The following is a 25,957-nucleotide window of genomic DNA, read 5'->3' as shown; positions in this document are numbered from 1 at the left end:
GGGGCATCTCCTTGACACAAGTGGCGGCCAAGGTGTACAGTCGTCTCCTACTGAACAGATTAAGACCAGTTATAGACAAGATCCTGCGCCCAAACCAGAATGGCTTCCGCCCTTCTCGGTCCACTTCAGCACAGATTCTGGCTTTTCGCCGAATTGTAGAAGAAGTACGGAACCATCAAAAGGAAGCAGTCCTTATTTTTATTGATTTTAAGAAGGCGTTCGATTCCATCAACCGTGACACCATGCTCAAGATCCTGCTGGCGTACGGCGTGCCTCCCTCGTTAGTCAGTGCCATCTGGGTCATGTACACCAACACCAAGGCTACCGTCCTCACACCAGAAGGAGAAACGGATACCTTTGACATCAACACGGGCGTACTACAGGGAGACCCCCTAGCACCCTTCTTGTTCATCGTCGCATTAGACTATGCCTTACGTAAAGCAGTCAGGTCGAGTGATGGGATCACATTAAAGAGAAGACAGAGTTCTCGCCATCCAGCCGTGGTTCTACCGGACCTGGACTTTGCCGATGATATTTGTCTCCTAGAGGACACAATCAAGGCTGCCCAAGAGTTCTTGTACAGGGTAGAACACGCCACCAAGGAAATTGGTCTCTGTCTGAATGCACTTAAGACCAAGTACATGCACCTTAACCCCCAACCTGGGTCCGACCCTCTACTGACTAGTGACGGCTCTACCATCGAACAAGTGGGAGATTTTAAGTACCTGGGCAGCTATGGCAACACAGCCCACGACGTGAAGTGTCGTATTGCACAAGCGTGGGGTGCTTCCAATGCCCTGACAAAAGTATGGAAAGCCCCAATACCAAAATCTACCAAACCCAAAGTCTTCAAGACATGCGTTGAAGCAATTCTCCTCTATGGAGCTGATTCATGGACTCTAACAAAATCACTATGTACACAACTTGATGGGAACTACACCCGTATGCTTCGTGCCGCCCTTGATGTTTCTTGGAGGAGCCACATCTCCAACAAAGAACTTTATGGTCCCCTGCCGCAAGTATCGGCTGTTGTCCGCAGCCGAAGATTGCGTCTGGCAGGACACGTGGTGCGCCATGAGGAAATGGCAGGTCAAATCTTGCTCTGGGAGCCAAACGAGCCGCGCAGGCGTGGCCGCCCTTCGGCCACACTCAGGAAGCTGATGCTTGAGGAAACAGGTCTGGAGGCCAACGAACTCCGATCAGTAATGCTGGACAGAAACGAGTGGAGACACAGGTGCCACCTCCAAAAAGAGGATGAACTGAACTGAACTGAACGTAAATGCAGAAATGTTGGTTTTATGTTTGCGGTTTTTACAGTAATCGCTTCGCCGCGAAATCAAAACTACAGCGAAAGTTCCGCATGTCTATATAATATATAAAACCAGACGCGTTACTAAGTAGGTACACATTTTGGAATTTAAGGCATGCATGTCCTAAAGGAATGTTGTGAGTTGTCTCGAAATGATGTTTCTATGAATAATTTGTAACCGCATCAGTATATATAAATAATATGCCAAACTCAATATGTTGATTCATTCATATACCTGTATATAAGGAATATCTCTGAATATCTGAACATTGAACAGTTAAATAAAAAGTAGCTAAAGCTAAGGAAATATACAACACCGTTGTATTTCTACATCATTATTATAATGGTCCTTGAAGTTAGTGGTTTGCCTGTGTGTGTTTGTGCGCAAAGCACGGTCTAATAACATACAAATCGCACATTTACGTACGTATCCAGTGTATATCGAATGTTCACCGGTTAAAATGTTGGTAAATAGTTAACCACGCGCGGATCCAGGGGGAGGCGCGGCGGGCGCGCGCCTCCCCCTTCAGCTGGCAAAAAAAAAAATTTGGCAAGATAAACCAAGGTTACTAGAGGTCTTCGGAAGTTACGCCAAGAATATTGACAACGTTATAAAACTAATTCGCTTATTTGAAAGGAGATTTTCTGGTAATTATTTAGGGAAACTTGCAGTTTGCAATTACTAGTGGGTCTTTCGCGTCACGTAAACTTACGGTAAAGGCCCGGGGACGGAGCGCGGCCGCATCAATTTCTCCCCAAGAAACTGGTGGGTCGCTGTAAGCCAAAATCGGCGCTCAAAAATATAGAAAGAGCGTGGAAATTTTGTAAGATCTCCAGAAAATCAGCGGAAGTTAATTATTTTTGATGAACTGATGATTTCTATCGTCCGTCATCGGCTTAGAGAGACGCAACCCGCCTTGGGAAAATCGGCGTCGTGCGCCGACACCCCCCTCCCCACTCCAGTTCTGATCAGTCGCCGCGGTGACCGTGCTGACGTTTTTGTTGTCATTTCCCCCCGATTTATATAATAATCGTCATCAATTGCCACCGCAGAAGCAAAAAGAGTCCGACAAATATGCATTTTCAAATGCGTAAGACACTTTCAAAATCGTCTCCGGCAAGCCACTCAGATCCCACGAGATTTCTATGCGATTTTATAGGAGAGCGAGCCGCTTCGCGGAGAAAGGCAAATCGGTACAAATAATTTTGCGATATTGTTTGTGTAGCGTGGCGTCATTTATGAATATTAAAAAGGAGGAACTAGCCTTCGTTAGGTTTGTCCTCAGTGGTAGTTGCTAAAAATAGTAAAAGATGTCCCTGAAGTGAACTAGACAGCCACAGACATGACAAAAAGTTAGTGTTAGTTTGCTTCTCAAATTTGCTCAGATATGGCTCTAAAATGCACCAGAGAGCCTCTATTTCTTATAAATTTTCTGGGGGAGGCCCCCCATACCCCCCCAACGAGAGGGGGGAACCCCCCTCTCGTGCTCTCCCCCCGCGCAGCTTGCGCTGCGCGGCCGCGGCCTTCGGCCGCGTCATCGTGCGCGCCCCCCCCTTAGCAAATTTCTGGATCCGCCAGTGTTAACACTAATGTAGAAGAACGTCATCAGTAACTCTGAGGCGGTTATACTGTGACCATTGTTCGATCTGTGTAATCAGGTTATGTAACCTTTGACCCTTACCCCTGGAAACTTTGTTCCTTCCGCCATTTTACTCCGTACGAGAAGAGATAAGGTAGCAGAACACAGTTTTTCGCCTATGGGGATTTCTATAGTTAAGGACCCCAAAGTGAGGTGGTTCGACGACTAAAAAAATATATCAGGGTGCAAAAGTAATTAACAAGAATGCGATATGTTGGAGTTGAGGGTATAATCTACAACATATTTTAAATGAGATGAAGTTTGCCTGCTCGTTTTCCCAGAAAGAACACTTTGAAATGACCCCCAGCGGAGGTCACCATACTGCAGCCGACACACGGAAGTAGCGGGAACCGGATTCGTGCGCGAAATTCTACCCAGCCAAACAAACATCGTAACCCAACTCATATGGCCTCAAAACTTACATATTCCTCTACTATCCACCACAGTTTCCGACTCGCTGACGTGCACAGAAAAATTTCTATGGCTTTTCAAGAACTGCGACGCCCTATTTTGTGCCCGACCTACTTATGTCCACGGGGGTCGCCCATAAATACTGTGTTATGCGACCTTAATTTTGCTCTATCATTTGAGGCCAAATTCAGCTGATTTCAACGCTACAGCAGCCAGGCAACGTTTGGAACATATAGGTAAGAGCTTCAAGGATCAGTTGATCATAAAAAGGCCGCACGTTTGAACAATGAGACGCTTAAATGAACATTTTGAATAGTCATTGGGGAGGGGGGGGGGCTTGGGCCAATTGCTGAGAAATATAAGTGTGAACTTAAGGGAATCGACCATTAAAGCCATGTCGATCGCCTCATCATTGAACCAAATAATTAAACTGGTTCGAAGACTCTGTTCTATGAATACTTAGAGCAGACTAGTCCGCTGTCTGTTGGTACAAAATTTCTCACTTTTTGGGGGGGTCAAATGTCAGAAGGGTGAAGCATTTACTGCCTGTGTTTAAATGTATAGATCTCACATACATATGTTATCATTCCATGAGTTGATGCTTGTTTATGCTGATGTGATAATCTTCTTTTCCCAAAGGCTGAGCCAAGCAGTGGAAGAACCTTTATTGTTGGCAACAATTCTACGAGGTTTGACAAATTTTCCATTTTTTCGTGTTGCCATGGCAACCGTTTGTTGACAGGCAATTTTGCCAAAAATCACATTTATTTGCTATATTACTGCAATTTTGTTACATAAATATAATCTTATATTATTAAGCATATCTTTCATAATTATATATGCATAAATTATGCTACTTTGATGACGTCATCAGCACAAAATCCAAGATGGCGGACCGTATGGCCAGATCAAGAATAACAAGCTAATTATCCCATCAAATTTGTAACTACCTGGTATTTTTTCATCAAAAACCATCTAAATGAATTAATTTAGTCTATTTCCATTGCCCTTTGTGATTATTTGTTGCAAAGAAGTATTTTTAAAAATTCAAGGTGGTGGATATAATATGGCGGGGCCCAACTCGTATCTTCGATGTGCATGACGTCATTTTATTACGTCATTTTGACGTCATTGATGTTGCTATTGGCAACTCAAGTCGTAATAAACATTATTATTCTGTTATCTGCACTTGTTACATTTTCGTAGCATAACTTGACTTCTTCTGAGAATACCCTTTTTCCATGGGTCCGGCCAATATAATCCAATTGATTACGTCATAATTACGTCATGTTACGTCAACGTAACGTCAAACGTCAAAGACTTGTCAGATATTATGTCGACATCATGTCCTAAAACTTTGGTGGCTCCACGGCACGTCGTGATAGAGTTATAGGACTTAGAAGTGGAGGGCCTCAAAAGCCTGAATAGGGTTAATGGTAATTAATAACTAAAAGTAACACTATTGGTACTTTGAGTATATTTTGTGATAATGTACGCAGTACAAAGTTTGTAGTTTACAGTTTACAGTTGAATATGATTCATGAAATGGTTAATCATAGGAACAGCATTGTTCATTTACATGATACTGTTACACTAAAAGACCAAATAAAGCTTGATATCGAGATACCATCTATCGTATGCTTTTGTACGATATTAAGTTTTGACGATATTCTACAAGACTACACATTTAGAGAGAGAGAGAGAGAGATTGATATACAGAGGCGTAATAGGTAAGTAGGTCCAATTTTTAGAATTTGTCAGGCATGCACTTTGTGAGGTGTGTCGAAATGATGTTTCTATAAATAATTTGTAACCGCATTAGTACATATAAATGATATGTCAAACTCAATATGTTGATTCATTCAACACTTAAACGAAGAGTAGCTAAAGCTAAGGAAATATACAACACCGTTGTATTTCTACATCATTATTATGCATATATGATGGTCCTTGAAGTCAGTGGTTTGCCTGTGTGTGTTTGTACACAAAACAGTCAAAAAACATACAAATCGCACATAACAAGACATTTACGTACGTATCCAGTGTATATTGAATGTTCGCCGGTTAAAATGTTGGTAAGTAATTAACACTAATGAAGGAGAACGTCATCAGTAATCCTAAGGCGGTTATACTGTATACATTGTTCGATCTGTGTACTAGGTTATTCAACCTTTGACCTTTACCCCTGGAAACTTTGTTCCTTCCGCCATTTTGCTCCGTGCGAGAAGGGCTCATTTTTCTCTATCATTTGAGGCGAAATTCATCTGATTTCAACGCTACAGCAGCCAGGCAACGTTTCAGTCATATAGGTTAGAGCTTCAAGGCTTACTTGATCGTAAAAAAGCCGCACGTTTGAACAATGAGACGCTTAAAAAGTTAAATGAACATTTTGAATAGTCATTGGGGAGGGGGGCCAATTGGTGAGAAATATAAGTGTGAACTTAAGGGAATCGACCATTAAAGCCATGTAGGTCGCCTCATCATTAAACCAATGTGGGGTCTCATAATTAAACTGGTTCGAAGATTCTATTCTATGAATACTTAGAGCAGACTAGACCATTGTCTGTTGGTGCATAGTTTCTCACCTTTTTGGTCATATGTCAGAAGGGGTTCACTCGTAGAGCCTTTACTGCCAGTGTTGGAGTGTATATCATCTCACATACATAGATGATCATTCCATGAGTTGGTGCTTGTTTATGCTGATGTGATTCTCATGTGTTACCAAAGGCTGGGCCAAGCAGTGGAAGAACCATTGAAGAAAAGACCATCGTGTATTCTGGAGGACGAGACTAGCAACAGAGAACGAAACAGGCACGAGAGGGCAACAGGACAAGGAAAAGGAAACTCTGCTCAAGGAGGCGTGTGGTATTGATCCTCAACCAACCGACAAGGTTCGGTCATTACAGATATACGTGCTGCAAAATCATCCAGGACAGATGGAAGGGCAAAGAGCCGAGGATGCTTTAGATGCTGTGTTGGCTACATCCCACAGCTGCGACCATTGCGGATATAGGGCGGCTTACAAATCTCAGCTGACGAGACATATGAGAAAACATACGGGTGAGACACATGGTGAAAAGGACTTTATGTGTGGGGAATGCGGATACAGGGCGGCTTACAAGTCTCAGCTGACTAGGCATATGAGAAAACATACGGGTGAGAAACCCTTTAAGTGCGACCAGTGTGACTATTCTGCTGCACTGAAAGGCAGTTTAATCTACCATATGAGAAAGCATAAAGGTAAGAAGTCCTACAAATGTGACCGGTACGACTACTCTACTGCAGATAAATCTCATTTGGACCAACATGTGGCTAAGTACAGAGTTGAAAAACCAAACAAATGTGACCAGAATGATTACTCCGTTGCAAAAACATCTCATTTGGACCAACATATGGCTGAACAAACAGTTGAAAAACAGTTCATGTGTGGACGGTGTGGGTACAAGACTGATAACAGGTTTCACCTATCTGAACATATGAAAAAACATACAGGTTGGAAACCTTTTAAATGTAACCAGTGCGACTATTCTGCTGCACAAAAGTGGGCTTTTGACTGCCACATGGCTAAGCACAAAGGTGAAAAACCCTACATGTGTGGAGAGTGCGGGTACAGGACGGAATACAGGTATAGCCTAACCCAACATATGAGAAAACATACAGGTGAAAAACCCTACAAATGTGACATGTGTGACTATTCTGCTGCACACGGATACAGTCTTCAACTGCACAAGGAAAAACACACTAGTTAAATACCATGTGTGGGGTGTGTGGGTACAGTAATCTCCAAGCAGATCCTACAGTAGCATAAGATAATATCAAAACCTAAACTTTTGCCCATGATGCTAATATTTCATTATAGGTACTGAAAGATATATGTATAGCATAGAGAACTTGTAAACATCCCTGGATGTATTTGCACATCTGTACGTTTCAGTGCGGAAATACGCCCATGTCTTGAAATTTAAATTCTTGAATGCCCTCGTGTAGCTTTATTGCCAGTGCGTTGTAGCTGGCCATGTTCAAGAAGCAATAAAAATATTAAAATGAAATAACCTTAATTAAAAATACTAGTTTATTCTTGTTTGCTTGTCTTTCCATAGGCATATTTCACATTGCTGATCCATTGTTGTAGACTTAGAATAAACCTACGGCAGTTTCCGTAGTGTTTTGTTTTTGTGACGTGGGACTTTTGCATGTATTTTTCTTGTTTGAGCAAAAGCTATCTGATTTTTTGTGAAATAGAGGGAAAGAGAGAATAGGGGAGACGGAAATAAAACCAAGCGAAGATGATTAATAGCAACACATTGTGGTTAGCGTGACAATGTAGTCTGTCTCGCTAACTTTAGCTAATCTGATCTGAATGCAATTTTTATTTTTTATTTTTTTTATTTATTTTTTATTGAGATTCTCCATATACATATGGAGGGTATGGCGAAACAGGTGTCAAAGACGCCTTTTCAAAGCCACCATACCGTTGGCTTTGTTGTTCGGAGTTTCTATCTCCTAGGAGGACTTCCGACCAAGGATGCAAGGGGTTCCTCCTACCCCTGACTCGTGTGTCTTGGCGGGTGCGTCATGCCCGAAAATGCCCCTATGGCCTGTCACCACAACAAAGGCCTGTCACTGCCACTAGCCGCAGCTATGTACTCATTTACACCTGAGTTAGGTGAGGAAAGTCGTGTAAAGTGCCTTTCCCAAGGGCACAAGATCAGTGACACGGCAAGCGGATTTGAACCCGGGACCTCTCGGGCCTGAGACCAACGCGCTCCCGATCGTGCCACGCGGTCCCACGTTAAGTGGAATTGAGCAGCTTAGAGAGCAAGCACCCGTATGTCTTTCTATATAATATATATCCATATGGTTGATCGGTCGTGGGTAGAATTATGCACAAGGCAACGCACCAAGCTGTGTTCGATATGAATTTTAATCGTTGCTTATTGTGTCTAACGTAAGTTGCTAAACGAATGCAACATTATTCTACTTTACAGCATCCGATCCCAAGTTATACGACCTACACAAAAATGAGGGAAGGTACTAGTACATAGAATGCATGACTTGGCGTTCGCTACTATTATAGAATGGATACGTCAGCGCTCGAAATATTTCTTTCTGCATACCTGCACCAGTGCAGGTAACATTGAAAATTGCCTGCATCTGACAAATTTAACATACACAATTCAGGAAGTATGGATCATACTAAACTTGTTCAGAAACCATTGCTATTTTTTCTTTTATTCTCCGTTATAGGTAGTGACTATCAATACGGCTAATATCAATCCACGTACACCTACATCATATGACATTTATGTATAAAACCCAGTACATGGACCACTGCAGGTAAGGTACAGGTAGACACCAGAAATACCTGCACAGCTCCAATTAATTTTACCTGCACTAACCTGCATATGCATGTGGTACTGTAAATGCATTTAAGTTCGCAGAGATTTAATTTCGCGGTAGCTGGAAAATTGACTTTTCGCGGTGGTTTTAATTTCGCGGTAGCACCATGCACTGTAGTCTCTTACTGTTATGGAAAAACGTTCGCGGTGGTTTCAAATTCGCGGTGAAGCGGCCGCCGCGAAAACGGCGAACATTAAACCACCGCGAAAGTTTATGCATTTACAGTATTTCGAGCCCTGACGTGAATGCAGAGATGTTGTTTTTATACTTCGCCGCGAAGTCATGACTACCGCGAAAATTTTGCATGTCTTTATAATATTTACAACCAGAGGCGTTATGGGTAAGCAGGTCCAAATTTGAGAACTTGTGAGGCATGCTGTGAGGTGTGTCCAAACGAAGTTTCTATAAAGCATTTGTAACCGCATCAGTACATATAAATGATATGTTAAACTCAACATGTTTATTCATAACAACACACTGTTGTAGTCTACATCATTTTTATTATCGTCCTTTCCACGAAATCGTCTTCCGGGAGGGACGTAAAACGGGGGTCCCGTGCTCGAGGAGGTGCCTCGACCACGTTAATCAGCCTCATTACTCATAATGGGTACCTACTGGCTGGCAAAATACACCTGGTGATTATTATTATTATGCTGTGGCTATTGACACACTCAGTGTGCCAATAGCCAAACAGGCTATTGACACACCGAGATGCCAGTCAGCCAATCAGAGCTTGTAACGCTCCTTTCCGGCAATATTTTACACAAGCAATAGTTGATTAGACATTGTTCGGAAGATTAGACGCATTGGAATCTTTGAATCTTGGAATGAACGGACGTATTCAAGTTATGCCCTACATCTGAATACCTAATAATACAGCCTTCATCGTGTATGTATGACGTAGCGTAGTGGATAGAGCGTTGACCCGGGAATTCATGATACCACCAGCTCCGACCCGGTTCGAGTCCGCGCCGGAGTTTTTTTAATTTTTTTTTTTTTTTCAATTTTTCTTGTCCCTTTTTAAACATCCATTTGATATAAGAATATTTTATATATAAACAACTTTTAAAGTTTCTGTTAACAATATAAACCAAAAATAACACTGACCACGGCCGTGTGGTTCCGGCGCTATCGGCAGCGACTCGGAGGAATATTTCTTTCACATTAAAAATAATGGAGGTAAAACAACAACTATAACTTCGCTTCTTTAGTGATATAAGTTTTGAGGCCGAAAATTCTCCAATATGGCAGGAATTCGTCGGTAAACACAGCTGAAAACGTGTTCCTAACCGATCCAACATGGCTGCCATGATCACATGCGGTGACAGTAAAACTAGCACCCTATATGATAGCAGATTCCGATGTTTAAAATTGTGCCGTAAACACGTGAAAAAGATCGTATTTTGGGTTGATAATGGACACAGGATGCCATTTGTATTTTTCAGAGTGTTGATTGTCAAATATAATCGTAAGATTTCCTCATTTTAGTGGTTTCTATCACTGGGTGTGTCAATAGCCTAACAGGCTATCGACACACTCAGTGTGCCAATAGCCTAAACAGGCTATCGACACACTCAGTGTGTCAATAGCCTGTTAGGCTATTGACACACCCATAGGCTATTGACACACTGGGTGTGTCAATAGCCTCGCTCTTATTATTATTGAAGTCAGTGGTTTGCCTGTGTATGTCTTGACTTGTGTTCGATCCGTGTAATCAGGTTATTCAACCTTTGACCTTTACCCCTGGAAGCTTGGTTCCTTCCGCCATTTTGCTCCGTGCGAGAAGAACTCAATTTTCTCTATCATTTGAGACGAAATTCAACTGATTTCAACGCCACAGGAACCAAACAACGATTCAAACATATAGGTAAGAGCTTCAAGGCTTACTTAATTGTAATAATCGTAAACAATGGGACGTTAGAATGAACATTTTGAATAGGCATTGGGGAGGGGGCAAATAGGTGAGAAATGTAGGTGTGACTTGATCCCAAGGGAATTGACCATTTAAGCCATGTAGGTCGCCTCATCATTAAATCAATGTAGGCCGCCTCATAAATAATCTGGTTTGACACGATTCAGTTAATTCTATGAATACGATGAGCAGTCCGCTGTCTGTTGGTTCACAATTTCTCACCTTTTTTTGGGTCAAAATGTAATGAGGCCGGTAAAGGGGTTCACTCGTAAGTCGTATTGCATTTACTGCCTGTGCTGAAGTGTATAGATCTCACATACATAGATTATCATTCCATGAGGTATCAAAGGTATGAGTTGGTGCTTGTATATGCTGATGTGTTTTTCCTGTGTTAACAAAGGCTGAGCCAAGCAGTGAAAGAACCATTAGAGAAGGCATTTTGGAAACTAGCAGGAGAGAGAACGAGACAGGCACGAGAGAGCAACAGGACAGAGAACCCTCCACCAGCCGACAAGGCACTTTTATCACAGATCTTTGTGCAAACTCATCCAGGACAGATGGAAGGGCAAAGTGCACAGGATGCTTTGGATGCTGCGTTGGCTACATCCCACAGATGCGACCACTGCGGATTCAGGGCGGCGTATAAGTCCTTGCTAATCAGGCATATGAGACAACATACGGGTGAGAAACCCTTCAAGTGTGACCAGTGTGACTATTCTGCTGCGCTGAAAGGCAGTTTAGTCTATCACATGAGAGAGCATACAGGTGAGAAGCCCTACAGATGTGAGCAGTGTGACTATTCGACTGCACATAAATCTTATTTGGACCTCCACATGGCTTCGCACAAAGGTGAAAAACCCTTCATGTGTGGAGAGTGCGGTTACAGGACGGAATACAAGAACAGCCTAACCCGACATATGAGGAGACATACAGGCAAGAAGCCCTACAAATGCGACCAGTGCGACTATTCTGCCGCACAAAAGATTGTTTTGACCCGACACATGGCTCAACATACGGATGAGAAACCCTACAAGTGCGGGGAGTGCGATTACGGGACAGGGAACAAGTATCACCTTGCCATTCATATGAAAAAGCACACAGTCGAGAAGCCCTACAAATGTGATCAGCGCGACTTTTCTGCTGCGAAAAAATATACTTTAGATCAACACATGCCTATACACACTGGTGGAAAACCCTACATGTGTGGTGAGTGCGGGTACAGAACTGCTGAAAAGTATAACCTATCCCGACATATGAAGAGACATACCGGTGAGAAACCCTACAAATGTGACGTATGTGACTATTCTTCTGCACACAAATACAGTCTTAAACTGCACAAGAAAAAACACACAAATTAAACACCATGTGTGGGGAGAGTGGGTACAGGACAGCTGGTTGGTCAACCTTGCTTCGGAGTATTACTATAGATGTTTCACATTTAAAGGACAATGTAAAGAACTATGTTTAACTTCTATGTCGATTATGATAGAAAAATGTTAAATGTTGTTTTGTGTATACGCCAGCTCACGTCAGGCTTTTAGTGACTTAATAAATGAATAAATGGTGTATACGCATCGGTCCTAACTTTTAGTTTGTTAGTTAAAGTCCTTCCCGCGCCTAATGGCGCATAGGGCGGCGCCCATCTCCGTTTCAGTAGCCCTTGGGCCACACATCGCAATCACTACAGCAGGGGGCTAGTCCACTGGTAGTGGTGTGTGTTCAACTTCCATACTCTTTCCCGAATGCTGAGTGCTAAGCAGAGAAAGCAGCATGTACCATTTTTAAAGTCTTTGGTATGACTCGGCCGGGGATCGAACTCACGACCTACCGAATGCAAGGCGAATAAGGAAGTCTTGGTTTTGACGGCTTTTTTTAATTGGTCCTAACTAATGGTAATTAATAACTAAAAGTAACACTATTGGTACTTTGAGTATATTTTGTGATAATGTACGCTGTACAAAGCTTGTAGTATACAGTTTACCGTTGAATATGATTCATAAAAGAGAGACTGATAAACAAACAGAGGCTCAATAGGTAAGTAGGTCAAATTATTGGAATTTGTTAGGCATGCACGCTGTGAGGTGTGTCGAAATGATGTTTCCATATTTTGTAACCGCATCAGTACATATCTGATATGTCTGACTTAACACGTTGATTCATTCATATACCTGAATATAAGGCATATCTTCGAATATCTCAACATTGAATACTGAAATAAAGAGTACTAGTAGTTAAACCTGTGTAAACATAACACACCGTTGTGTTCCTACATTCTTATTATGGTCCTCAAAGTCAGTGGTTTGCCTGTGTGCGTTTGTCCGCAAAACACTACCTAATAACATACCACTTAACAACAGATTTACCTATACAGTGTATATCGAATTTTTGCCGGTTAAAATGTTGGTAAATAATTAACACTGATGATGGAGAATGTAATCAATAACCCTGAGGCGGTTATACTGTGACCTGTGTTCGGCCTGAATAATCAGGTTATTCAACCTTTGACCTTTGGCCCTGGAAGCTTTGTTCCTTCCGCCATTTTGCTCCGTGCGAGAAGAGGTCATTTTTCTCTATCATTTGAGGCGAAATTCAGCTCATTTCAACGCTACAGGAACCAGGCAACGTTTCAAACATATAGGTAAGAGCTTCAAGGCTTACGTGATCGTAAAGAGGCCGCACGTTTGAACAATAGGACGTTGGAATGAACATTTTGAATAGGCATTGGGGAGGGGGGCAAATAGGTGAGAAACGTAGATGTGACTTGATCCCAAGGGAATTGACCATTTAAGCCATGTAGGCCGCCTCATCATTAAATCAATGTAGGCTGCATCATTAACCAACCCTCAAGCACCCGACCTTTTTTTGCGACTAAAATGACCGAGTGGGGTCCAAACGGACCCCAAAATGTTTTGTTCATAAAATCTCAGTACCATTTCTTATCGGCGATCATTGTATATACATTGCTTCATTAATGTAAGAGGAAGATTTTGAGACGTTAAGGTGTTGCTAATTCCAACTCATTATCATAATTTATGCAAAAGTTCAGAAGGACCACATTTTGCACTAAACCTTTTCCGACCAGATAGGGGAAATTTGAGGCCCTCGGGCCTAGGAAAAAAAATGTTGTGTTTCCTGTTTCCCGACCGACCCTAGAAAAACATGCCGACCCTAGACTTTTTTTTGGGTGGCCGGCTGGCAGACATAAATTTTCCATGTGCAAGTAGGTATTCCAACGCTACCGCGAAAACGTTCCACCGCATGGCGATCGGTAAATTTCTTACCATCTTCCCACACCCGCGGCACAAAAACTATCCGTTCCTAGAGGCAAAGTTACCCATGACAATAAAGCATATAAGTTTCTCTTTCTTGTGATATGTTTGTATAGTTTGTAAAATGTTCAAAACGCCAGAAATTTGTCGGTGAAAACGGCGCGCCGTAAGCGGTACGCCCGGCGTGGCGCGGGACACTTCCGCCTGCACATCGCTGGGTTAGACTGCAGCAGAATGAAAGTAGCACCATTTGAAAGAGCAGATATACGAGCTTTAAAATGATCCCGGTGACAGTAGGGAATTTCCTTTTTTTGTGGGTCAAAAGTCCACTTGAAACGATCGATCGATCTTAAATTCTAAAAACCACCGGAAAAAAACTTATTTTTGCAGATTGTCACCGGTGTCAAAATGACGACAAAAACTAGGTTACGTTTTGCTGTCATATCGGCATGTATATTGCATGCACTCCGGCGGAGCTTGTTTTCCAGCCGAGGTCGGCCCGCGCGCCGTGTTTGGCCGGCCGCGCGATCTTGACGCGCCGAACTCGGGCCGCGCGCTTCTTACAAATAGAAGATATGTGACTGAAGCGGCACAAACTGATCCTTTTCGACGCTATGGAGGAGGAATTTGCAGGTAAAATACTTTTGATGCATTTTAGTGTCTGTAGACTGAAGGTTTGTGTTGTGATGCGGTGGTGTGTCAAGGAAACAGTTGTTTTTTGTTTGTTTGACCAATTTTGTTTTCTATAGACTGAATGCATGGCAATGCAAAATCCATGTTTAGTCATGAAATTTATGTAAAACATTACGATTTTAGATTTATTTATCAATTTCTTTCTTGTTAATTTTGGCTTTGTGAATCATAGATATATCAGATATTCTTGCCTTGTTCCAAGTCCAAAATACCATGGTGTATTTTTTTCACTTGTTGAACTTGAGGCAACCGTGGCCCCCGGTTAGGGGTCAGCCAGGGAACCTATGCCCAATTTTGTTCAAAGTAGAAATTTAAATGGCATTTTTATTGTCAGTTATTATTTGTGTGAATCATTTCTTGCCTCGTTCCGAGTCCAAAATACCATGAGTGTATTTTTTCACTTGTTGAACTTGAGGCACCATGGCCCCCGGTTAGGGGTCAGCCGGGGAACCTATGCCCAATTTTTTCAAAATAAGAATTTAGATGGCATTTTTATTATTGTTATTATTTGTGTGAATCATTTCTTGCCTCGTTCCGAGTCCAAAATACCATGAGTGCATTTTTACACTTGTTGAACTTGAGGCACCGTGGCCCCCGGTTAGGGGTCAGCCGGGGAACCTGTGCCCATTTTTTTTCGAAATGCTTATGGCATTTTCAATGTCATCGTGAAATAAGCTTGTTATATCCAGATTGTTTAAGTGCTCTTTGACTGCCATGGGGTGTTTTGCTTGACTTTGCTCCTCTGGTTAATTTAGTAAAAATCATAAATCTGTTGTACTTACCTGCAATATTATATTCTTGTCCCTACAGTTTGGTATGGCGACCTCCAAGACAAGCCCACTTGGTACCCAGGTTCAGTTGTAGAAGATGGTGTAGAAGCAATGACACTCATTGACTTACCTTTTCCATCCGGTTTTGGATATTTATCTACTTAATCTATTTTTACTCCAAATCCTCTTGATGTATTATATACAATTCAGTTACATGCATGTGTCAGTCTGATCTTTCTTCGAATAACCACAGTCATAAAAAAGAAATTTAACTACAAATCACTGTAATGATGGTGTTGTACTTGAGTAGGACGTCATCGATGCAGATGGAGGACCATCATCATTCATCACCATGGTAGACACAATCATAAAACTAAAACTTTAATTGTTCATTAGGAGGAATATTCCAGTTACTCCCAGATGTGGCTGATAAAAGACCAGCAGAGAAAAACTTGAAGAATGTAGGATGTAGTACCAATAAGTAGAGGGAGAATTGGATGGTGTAGGACAAAGGTTAAGTTGACAAGTTAACTAGTTGTGCAGCCAGTTCAACTAAGTGTTAAGTTTGTTAAGAATACACATAGCAGTTAAAATGTAGTGCCACGGGAAATGATAAGTAGGCCCGTTTTTTTTTGCAAAATGTTGTGTACATTGCATAATACAGGTGATAATTACTGATGATAAGAATTATCTGCAAGTACATCGAAGATAAGTTTGTTAATTCTATGAATACTTTGAGCAGACTAGTCCACTGTCTGTTTCAGGGACCTGATTTCTCACCTTTTTTTGTCAAATTTCATAAGGGTGAACCCGTAAAGCATTTACTGCCTGTGTTGAAATGTATAAATCTCACATACATAGACTATCATTCCATGAGTTGATGCTTGTTTATACTGATGTGATTCTCCTGTGTTAACAAAGGCTGAGCCAAGCAGTGGAAGAGCTGTTAAAGAAGAGACCATCGGGCATTCTGGGGACGAGACTAGCAACAGAGAGAACGAGACAGGCACGAGAGGGCAACAAGACAAGGAAAAGGAAACTCTGCTGAAGGAGGCGTGTGGTATTGATCCTCAACCAACCGACAAGGTTCGGTCATTACAGATATACGTGCTGCAAAATCATCCAGGACAGATGGAAGGGCAAAGAGCCGAGGATGCTTTAGATGCTGTGTTGGCTGCGTCCCACAGTTGCGACCATTGCGGATATAGGGCGGCTTACAAGTCTCAGCTGACGAGACATATGAGAAAACATACGGGTGAGACACATGGTGAAAAGGACTTTATGTGTGGGGAATGCGAATACAGGGCGGCTTACAAGTCTCAGCTGACTAGGCATATGAGAAAACATACGGGTGAGAAACCCTTTAAGTGCGACCAGTGTGACTATTCTGCTGCACTGAAAGGCAGTTTAATCTACCATATGAGAAAGCATAAAGGTAAGAAGTCCTACAAATGTGACCGGTACGACTACTCTACTGCAGATAAATCTCATTTGGACCAACATGTGGCTAAGTACAGAGTTGAAAAACCAAACAGATGTGACCAGAATGATTACTCCGTTGCAAAAACATCTCATTTGGACCAACATATGGCTGAACAAACAGTTGAAAAACAGTTCATGTGTGGACGGTGTGGGTACAAGACTGATAACAGGTTTCACCTATCTGAACATATGAAAAAACATACAGGTTGGAAACCTTTTAAATGTAACCAGTGCGACTATTCTGCTGCACAAAAGTGGGCTTTTGACTGCCACATGGCTAAGCACAAAGGTGAAAAACCCTACATGTGTGGAGAGTGCGGGTACAGGACGGAATACAGGTATAGCCTAACCCAACATATGAGAAAACATACAGGTGAAAAACCCTACAAATGTGACATGTGTGACTATTCTGCTGCACACGGATACAGTCTTCAACTGCACAAGGAAAAACACACTAGTTAAATACCATGTGTGGGGTGTGTGGGTACAGTAATCTCCAAGCAGATCCTACAGTAGCATAAGATAATATCAAAACCTAAACTTTTGCCCATGATGCTAATATTTCATTATAGGTACTGAAAGATATATGTATAGCATAGAGAACTTGTAAACATCCCTGGATGTATTTGCTTATCTGTACGTTTCAGTGCGGAAATACGCCCATGTCTTGAAATTTAAATTCTTGAATGCCCTCGTGTAGCTTTATTGCCAGTGCGTTGTAGCTGGCCATGTTCAAGAAGCAATAAAAATATTAAAATGAAATAACCTTAATTGAAAATACTAGTTTATTCTTGTTTGCTTGTCTTTCCATAGGCATATCTTACATTGCTGATCCATTGTTGTAGACTTAGAATAAACCTACGGCAGTTTCCGTAGTGTTTTGTTTTTGTGACGTGGGACTTTTGCATGTATTTTTCTTGTTTGAGCAAAAGCTATCTGATTTTTTGTGAAATAGAGGGAAAGAGAGAATAGGGGAGACGGAAATAAAACCAAGCGAAGATGATTAATAGCAACACATTGTGGTTAGCGTGACAATGTAGTCTGTCTCGCTAACTTTAGCTAATCTGATCTGAATGCAATTTTTATTTTTTATTTTTTTTATTTATTTTTTATTGAGATTCTCCATATACATATGGAGGGTATGGCGAAACAGGTGTCAAAGACGCCTTTTCAAAGCCACCATACCGTTGGCTTTGTTGTTCGGAGTTTCTATCTCCTAGGAGGACTTCCGACCAAGGATGCAAGGGGTTCCTCCTACCCCTGACTCGTGTGTCTTGGCGGGTGCGTCATGCCCGAAAATGCCCCTATGGCCTGTCACCACAACAAAGGCCTGTCACTGCCACTAGCCGCAGCTATGTACTCATTTACACCTGAGTTAGGTGAGGAAAGTCGTGTAAAGTGCCTTTCCCAAGGGCACAAGATCAGTGACACGGCAAGCGGATTTGAACCCGGGACCTCTCGGGCCTGAGACCAACGCGCTCCCGATCGTGCCACGCGGTCCCACGTTAAGTGGAATTGAGCAGCTTAGAGAGCAAGCACCCGTATGTCTTTCTATATAATATATATCCATAGGGTTGATCGGTCGTGGGTAGAATTATGCACAAGGCAACGCACCAAGCTGTGTTCGATATGAATTTTAATCGTTGCTTATTGTGTCTAACGTAAGTTGCTAAACGAATGCAACATTATTCTACTTTACAGCATCCGATCCCAAGTTATACGACCTACACAAAAATGAGGGAAGGTACTAGTACATAGAATGCATGACTTGGCGTTCGCTACTATTATAGAATGGATACGTCAGCGCTCGAAATATTTCTTTCTGCATACCTGCACCAGTGCAGGTAACATTGAAAATTGCCTGCATCTGACAAATTTAACATACACAATTCAGGAAGTATGGATCATACTAAACTTGTTCAGAAACCATTGCTATTTTTTCTTTTATTCTCCGTTATAGGTAGTGACTATCAATACGGCTAATATCAATCCACGTACACCTACATCATATGACATTTATGTATAAAACCCAGTACATGGACCACTGCAGGTAAGGTGCAGGTAGACACCAGAAATACCTGCACAGCTCCAATTTTACCTGCACTAACCTGCATATGCATGTGGTACTGTAAATGCATTTAAGTTCGCAGAGATTTAATTTCGCGGTAGCTGGAAAATTGACTTTTCGCGGTGGTTTTAATTTCGCGGTAGCACCATGCACTGTAGTCTCTTACTGTTATGGAAAAACGTTCGCGGTGGTTTCAAATTCGCGGTGAAGCGGCCGCCGCGAAAACGGCGAACATGAAACCACCGCGAAAGTTTATGCATTTACAGTATTTCGAGCCCTGACGTGAATGCAGAGATGTTGTTTTTATACTTCGCCGCGAAGTCATGACTACCGCGAAAATTTTGCATGTCTTTATAATATTTACAACCAGAGGCGTTATGGGTAAGCAGGTCCAAATTTGAGAATTTGTGAGGCATGCTGTGAGGTGTGTCCAAACGAAGTTTCTATAAAGCATTTGTAACCGCATCAGTACATATAAATGATATGTTAAACTCAACATGTTTATTCATAACAACACACTGTTGTAGTCTACATCATTTTTATTATCGTCCTTTCCACGAAATCGTCTTCCGGGAGGGACGTAAAACGGGGGTCCCGTGCTCGAGGAGGTGCCTCGACCACGTTAATCAGCCTCATTACTCATAATGGGTACCTACTGGCTGGCAAAATACACCTGGTGATTATTATTATTATTGAAGTCAGTGGTTTGCCTGTGTATGTCTTGACTTGTGTTCGATCCGTGTAATCAGGTTATTCAACCTTTGACCTTTACCCCTGGAAGCTTGGTTCCTTCCGCCATTTTGCTCCGTGCGAGAAGAACTCAATTTTCTCTATCATTTGAGACGAAATTCAACTGATTTCAACGCCACAGGAACCAAACAACGATTCAAACATATAGGTAAGAGCTTCAAGGCTTACTTAATTGTAATAATCGTAAACAATGGGACGTTAGAATGAACATTTTGAATAGGCATTGGGGAGGGGGCAAATAGGTGAGAAATGTAGGTGTGACTTGATCCCAAGGGAATTGACCATTTAAGCCATGTAGGTCGCCTCATCATTAAATCAATGTAGGCCGCCTCATAAATAATCTGGTTTGACACGATTCAGTTAATTCTATGAATACGATGAGCAGTCCGCTGTCTGTTGGTTCACAATTTCTCACCTTTTTTTGGGTCAAAATGTAATGAGGCCGGTAAAGGGGTTCACTTGTAAGTCGTATTGCATTTACTGCCTGTGCTGAAGTGTATAGATCTCACATACATAGATTATCATCCCATGAGGTATCAAAGGTATGAGTTGGTGCTTGTATATGCTGATGTGTTTTTCCTGTGTTAACAAAGGCTGAGCCAAGCAGTGAAAGAACCATTAGAGAAGGCATTTTGGAAACTAGCAGGAGAGAGAACGAGACAGGCACGAGAGAGCAACAGGACAGAGAACCCTCCACCAGCCGACAAGGCACTTTTATCACAGATCTTTGTGCAAACTCATCCAGGACAGATGGAAGGGCAAAGTGCACAGGATGCTTTGGATGCTGCGTTGGCTACATCCCACAGATGCGACCACTGCGGATTCAGGGCGGCGTATAAGTCCTTGCTAATCAGGCATATGAGACAACATACGGGTGAGAAACCCTTCAAGTGTGACCAGTGTGACTATTCTGCTGCGCTGAAAGGCAGTTTAGTCTATCACATGAGAGAGCATACAGGTGAGAAGCCCTACAGATGTGAGCAGTGTGACTATTCGACTGCACATAAATCTTATTTGGACCTCCACATGGCTTCGCACAAAGGTGAAAAACCCTTCATGTGTGGAGAGTGCGGTTACAGGACGGAATACAAGAACAGCCTAACCCGACATATGAGGAGACATACAGGCAAGAAGCCCTACAAATGCGACCAGTGCGACTATTCTGCCGCACAAAAGATTGTTTTGACCCGACACATGGCTCAACATACGGATGAGAAACCCTACAAGTGCGGGGAGTGCGATTACGGGACAGGGAACAAGTATCACCTTGCCATTCATATGAAAAAGCACACAGTCGAGAAGCCCTACAAATGTGATCAGCGCGACTTTTCTGCTGCGAAAAAATATACTTTAGATCAACACATGCCTATACACACTGGTGGAAAACCCTACATGTGTGGTGAGTGCGGGTACAGAACTGCTGAAAAGTATAACCTATCCCGACATATGAAGAGACATACCGGTGAGAAACCCTACAAATGTGACGTATGTGACTATTCTTCTGCACACAAATACAGTCTTAAACTGCACAAGAAAAAACACACAAATTAAACACCATGTGTGGGGAGAGTGGGTACAGGACAGCTGGTTGGTCAACCTTGCTTCGGAGTATTACTATAGATGTTTCACATTTAAAGAACAATGTAAAGAACTATGTTTAACTTCTATGTCGATTATGATAGAAAAATGTTAAATGTTGTTTTGTGTATACGCCAGCTCACGTCAGGCTTTTAGTGACTTAATAAATGAATAAATGGTGTATACGCATCGGTCCTAACTTTTAGTTTGTTAGTTAAAGTCCTTCCCGCGCCTAATGGCGCATAGGGCGACGCCCATCTCCGTTTCAGTAGCCCTTGGGCCACACATCGCAATCACTACAGCAGGGGGCTAGTCCACTGGTAGTGGTGTGTGTTCAACTTCCATACTCTTTCCCGAATGCTGAGTGCTAAGCAGAGAAAGCAGCATGTACCATTTTTAAAGTCTTTGGTATGACTCGGCCGGGGATCGAACTCACGACCTACCGAATGCAAGGCGAATAAGGAAGTCTTGGTTTTGACGGCTTCTTTTAATTGGTCCTAACTAATGGTAATTAATAACTAAAAGTAACACTATTGGTACTTTGAGTATATTTTGTGATAATGTACGCTGTGCAAAGCTTGTAGTTTACAGTTTACAGTTGAATATGATTCATGAAATGGTTAATCATAGGAACAGCATTGTTCATTTACATGATACTGTTACACTAAAAGACCAAATAAAGCTTGATATCGAGATACCATCTATCGTATGCTTTTGTACGATATTAAGTTTTGACGATATTCTACAAGACTACACATTTAGAGAGAGAGAGAGAGATTGATATACAGAGGCGTAATAGGTAAGTAGGTCCAATTTTTAGAATTTGTTAGGCATGCACGCTGTGAGGTGTGTCGAAATGATGTTTCCATATTTTGTAACCGCATCAGTACATATCTGATATGTCTGACTAACACGTTGATTCATTCATATACCTGAATATAAGGCATATCTCCGAATATCTCAACATTGAATACTGGAATTAAGAGTAGTAAAACATGTGTAAACATAACACACCGTTGTGTTTCTACATTCTTATTATGGTCCTCAAAGTCAGTGGTTTGCCTGTGTGCGTTTGTCCGCAAAACACTACCTAATAACATACCACTTAACAACAGATTTACCTATACAGTGTATATCGAATTTTTGCCGGTTAAAATGTTGGTAAATAATTAACACTGATGAAGGAGAATGTAATCAATAACCCTGAGGCGGTTATACTGTGACCTGTGTTCGGCCTGAATAATCAGGTTGTTCAACCTTTGACCTTTGCCCCTGGAAGCTTTGTTCCTTCCGCCATTTTGCTCCGTGCGAGAAGGGCTCATTTTTCTCAATCATTTGAGGCGAAATTCAGCTTATTTCAACGCTACAGCAACCAGTCAACGTTTCAGTCATATAGGTAAGAGCTTCAAGGCTTACGTGATCGCAAAAAGGCCGCACGTTTGAACAATGGGATGTTTTAATGAACATTTTGACTAGGCTTTGGGGAGGGGTGCAAATAGGTGAGAAATATAAGTTTGACTTTATCTTAAGCAGGGCTTGAATTGAAATACCACCTGCATATGCAGGTTTGTGCAGGTAAAATTTGAGCTATGCAGATATTTCTGGTGTCTACCTGCAACTAACATGCACTGGTCCATGTACTGGGTTTATACATAAATATCCTATGATGTAGGTGCATGTGGATTGTTATTAGTTGCATTGACTGTTACTACCTATAAAGTATGAAGAAACAAATGGCAATGGTTCCTCAATTTTAGTATGATCCATACTTCCTAAAGTCAGAATGGTGCAGGTAAAATTTGTCTGGTGCATGTAATTTTCATTGTTACCTACACCAGTGCAGCCATTAAAGCCATGTAGGTCGCCTCATCATTATATCAATGTAGGCCGCCTTTTGAATAAACTGGTACGAAGATGATTTAGTTAAATATGAATACTTTGAGCAGACAAGTCCACTGTTTGTGCATAATTTCTCACATTTTAGGGTCAAATGTCAGAAGGGTGAAGGGGTTCACTCGTAGAGCCTTTACTGCCTGTGTTGAAATGTATAAATCTCACATACATAGATTATCATTCCATGAGTTGATGCTTGTTTATACTGATGTGATTCTCCTGTGTTAACAAAGGCTGAGCCAAGCAGTGGAAGAGCTGTTAAAGAAGAGACCATCGGGCATTCTGGGGACGAGACTAGCAACAGAGAGAACGAGACAGGCACGAGAGGGCAACAGGACAAGGAAAAGTAAACGTGTGGTATTGATCCTCCTTAAACCGACAAGGTACGCTCATAACACATATACGTGCAAACTCATCGAGGACAGATGGAAGGACAAAGAGCACAGGATGCTTTAGATGCTGCTTTGGCTGCGTCCCACAGCTGCGACCACTGCGGATACAGGGTGGCTTACAAGTCTCAACTGATTAGGCATATGAGAAAACATACCGGTGAGAAACATGGTGAAAAAGACTACATGTGTGGGGATTGCGGATACAGGGTTGCTTATAAGTCTCATCTAATCAGGCACATGGGAACACATACGGGTGATAAACCCTTCAAGTGTGACCAGTGTGACTATTCTGCTGTACAGAAAGCCAGTCTAGATCACCATATGAGAAAGCATACAGGACAGATAGAAGGGCAAAGTGCACAAGATGCTTTTAATAAATCCCACAGCTGCGACCAATGCGGATTCAGGGCGGCTTACAGGTCTCAGCTGATTAGGCATATGAGAAAACATACAGGCGAGAAACCATTCAAGTGTAACCAGTGTGACTATTCTGCTGCACAGAAAGGCAGTCTAGATAACCATATGAGAAAGCATCCAGGACAGATGGAAGGGCAAAGTGCACAAGATGCTTTGGATAAATCACACAGCTGCGACCAATGCGGCTACAGGGTGGCTTACAAGTCCTTGCTAATCAGGCATATGAGAACACATGCGGCTGAGAAACCCTTCAAGTGTGACCAGTGTGACTATTCTACTGCACAAAAAGCCAGTTTAGTCTGCCATATGAGAAAACACACAGGTGAGAAGCCCTACAAATGTGAGCAGTGCGACTATTCTGCTGTACGGAAATCTGATTTGGACAACCACATGGCTAAGCATACTGGTGAAAAGCCGTACATGTGTGGAGAGTGCGGGTACAGGACGGCACATAAGTCTCATCTAACAAGACATTTGAGAACACATACAGGCGAGAAGCCCTTCAAGTGTGAGCAGTGCGACTATTCTGCTGCACAAAAAATTGTTTTGACCAGACACATGGCTCAACATACGGATGAGAAACCCTACAAGTGTGACCAGTGTGACTATCCCACTGCAAATAAATCTCATTTGGACCTCCACATGGCTTGGCACAAAGGTGAAAAACCTTACATGTGTGGGGAGTGCGGTTACAGGACGGAATACAAGAACAGCCTGACCCGACATATGAGAACACATACAGGCGAGAAGCCCTACAAATGTGACTATTCTGCAGCGCATAAATCTTATTTAGACCAACACATGCCTATACACACTGGTGAAAAGCCCTACATGTGTGGGGAGTGCGGGTACAGAACTGCTCATAGGTCTAAGTTAACCCTACATATGAGGAGACATACAGGCGAGAAACCCTACAAATATGACCAGTGTGACTATTCCGCTGCACACGGAATAAGCCTAGAACGGCACAAGAAGAAACACACGAGTTAAACACCATTTGTGGGGAGTGCGGGTACAGGACAGCTGACTGGGATTCATACCGATATTGATGTCTTTTAAGCACAGACATATCGTTTACTATTAAATGTAAGCATTTTAACTTTGAGGGTCAAAATCTTACAAATGTGATTAAGACGTAAAAAGACGTTCAATTAACAAGCAAACCGCACTGCCTGCGATTACAACACGGATCGGTATTTTCGGTAAGATATGTACTTGCAAAAAATATACTTAACAAACGCATGCTCCGACATAAGACTTAGGAAAAGAAAACAACAAGAAAGAGGATGGACGAAGACTGAAGGACATTATAGCATGTATCTGCCATAGTCCAGAGGTTGACTCTAGACTCTAAGTTGATGCAACTTACTGGGTTCTACTTCTTTATCTAAGACAGTGTAAGACAGAGGGCCTCACTTTTCTGTAATCCATCTCATAAATATATCTAGATATATTTTAAGAGGAGTAACTTTTGCTGTGTAACAAAAGTTGAATATGATGTTTAGACGTTAGTGTAAGCGACATGTTTAAGTCAACATGTTGATATATTTTTATACCTATTTGTTATTCTATTTGCAGTACATTTATTGTGTCAATAAAGATTACACATTATCGACATTTGACTCTTACCAACGCATTCTAGAACAGTGAATTGATTTTAAACTAAGTTTGATTACTATGTCGATTTTATAGCCAATTGTTTAATATTCTGGAATGCTGTCTTGTGAATACGCCAGCTCATTGACGGCTTTTAGAAATGTAAAGTTCAAAGACAATACATATTGTATAGCATTGCGCCGTCATTGACTGTATGCTTGCATAATTCTAGTTACATCACATGAAAAATTATGTATTTGTTGGTAACTGCAGCTGAATAGACAAGTTTTGCAATGTGGTACACTTGTGATTTTTCATTTTCAAAAGGTATCTGTGGGGCTGCGAAAATTCAGAAAAAAATGTTTTCATAGACGGTT

The 25,957-nt window shown here is 41.9% G+C and overlaps 5 protein-coding genes across 8 annotated transcripts in view; all 5 read left to right on the top strand.

Annotated features, from left to right (window-relative positions):
* LOC118424537 (trichohyalin-like) overlaps positions 1 to 25,957 on the top strand; it is a 565,429-nt gene that overhangs the window by 15,673 nt on the left and 523,799 nt on the right. The gene's annotated exons all lie outside the window — the stretch shown is intronic.
* On the top strand, positions 3,519 to 17,504 carry LOC118424565 (oocyte zinc finger protein XlCOF19-like). 4 transcript variants are annotated; one of them, XM_035833191.1, is made up of 2 exons: positions 3,519 to 3,596; positions 6,267 to 7,700. In XM_035833191.1, exon 2 carries the CDS (start codon positions 6,297 to 6,299, stop codon positions 7,107 to 7,109), a length of 813 nt encoding a protein of 270 aa, XP_035689084.1. In that variant the 5' UTR covers positions 3,519 to 3,596; positions 6,267 to 6,296; the 3' UTR covers positions 7,110 to 7,700. The 4 variants fall into 4 exon arrangements, with proteins under 4 accessions (XP_035689084.1, XP_035689083.1, XP_035689082.1 ...); XM_035833190.1 differs by lacking the exon at positions 6,267 to 7,700 and adding an exon at positions 16,326 to 17,504 and having other exon boundaries at positions 3,521 to 3,596; XM_035833189.1 differs by having other exon boundaries at positions 3,521 to 3,596; positions 6,088 to 7,699.
* Positions 10,482 to 12,109, top strand: LOC118424568 (zinc finger protein 525-like). The gene is made up of 2 exons (XM_035833193.1): positions 10,482 to 10,627; positions 11,073 to 12,109. Exon 2 carries the CDS (start codon positions 11,230 to 11,232, stop codon positions 12,028 to 12,030), a length of 801 nt encoding a protein of 266 aa, XP_035689086.1. The 5' UTR covers positions 10,482 to 10,627; positions 11,073 to 11,229; the 3' UTR covers positions 12,031 to 12,109.
* Positions 19,688 to 21,465, top strand: LOC118424569 (zinc finger protein 525-like). The gene is made up of 2 exons (XM_035833194.1): positions 19,688 to 19,852; positions 20,298 to 21,465. The coding sequence occupies exon 2, from the start codon at positions 20,455 to 20,457 to the stop codon at positions 21,253 to 21,255; it is 801 nt and encodes a 266-aa protein (XP_035689087.1). The 5' UTR covers positions 19,688 to 19,852; positions 20,298 to 20,454; the 3' UTR covers positions 21,256 to 21,465.
* Positions 23,601 to 25,861, top strand: LOC118424372 (gastrula zinc finger protein XlCGF57.1-like). The gene is made up of 3 exons (XM_035832921.1): positions 23,601 to 23,861; positions 24,069 to 24,306; positions 25,854 to 25,861. The coding sequence occupies exons 1-3, from the start codon at positions 23,601 to 23,603 to the stop codon at positions 25,859 to 25,861; spliced, it is 507 nt and encodes a 168-aa protein (XP_035688814.1).

This window comes from Branchiostoma floridae, chromosome 10 (assembly GCF_000003815.2).
Source record: "Branchiostoma floridae strain S238N-H82 chromosome 10, Bfl_VNyyK, whole genome shotgun sequence".
Classification (NCBI taxonomy): Eukaryota; Metazoa; Chordata; class Leptocardii; order Amphioxiformes; family Branchiostomatidae; genus Branchiostoma; species Branchiostoma floridae.
This window is presented reverse-complemented; position numbering and strand designations above follow the sequence as displayed.

Bases quoted from the DNA above. Each gene is read 5' to 3' on its own strand.
- LOC118424568 (XM_035833193.1), top strand. From the start codon at position 11,230: ATGGAAGGGCAAAGTGCACAGGATGCTTTGGATGCTGCGTTGGCTACA.
- LOC118424565 (XM_035833190.1), top strand. From the start codon at position 16,536: ATGGAAGGGCAAAGAGCCGAGGATGCTTTAGATGCTGTGTTGGCTGCG.
- LOC118424569 (XM_035833194.1), top strand. From the start codon at position 20,455: ATGGAAGGGCAAAGTGCACAGGATGCTTTGGATGCTGCGTTGGCTACA.
- LOC118424372 (XM_035832921.1), top strand. From the start codon at position 23,601: ATGGAAGGACAAAGAGCACAGGATGCTTTAGATGCTGCTTTGGCTGCG. The intron at 23,862-24,068 runs GTACAGAAAGCC...TCTGCTGCACAG, and splicing joins ACCAGTGTGACTATTCTGCT to AAAGGCAGTCTAGATAACCA.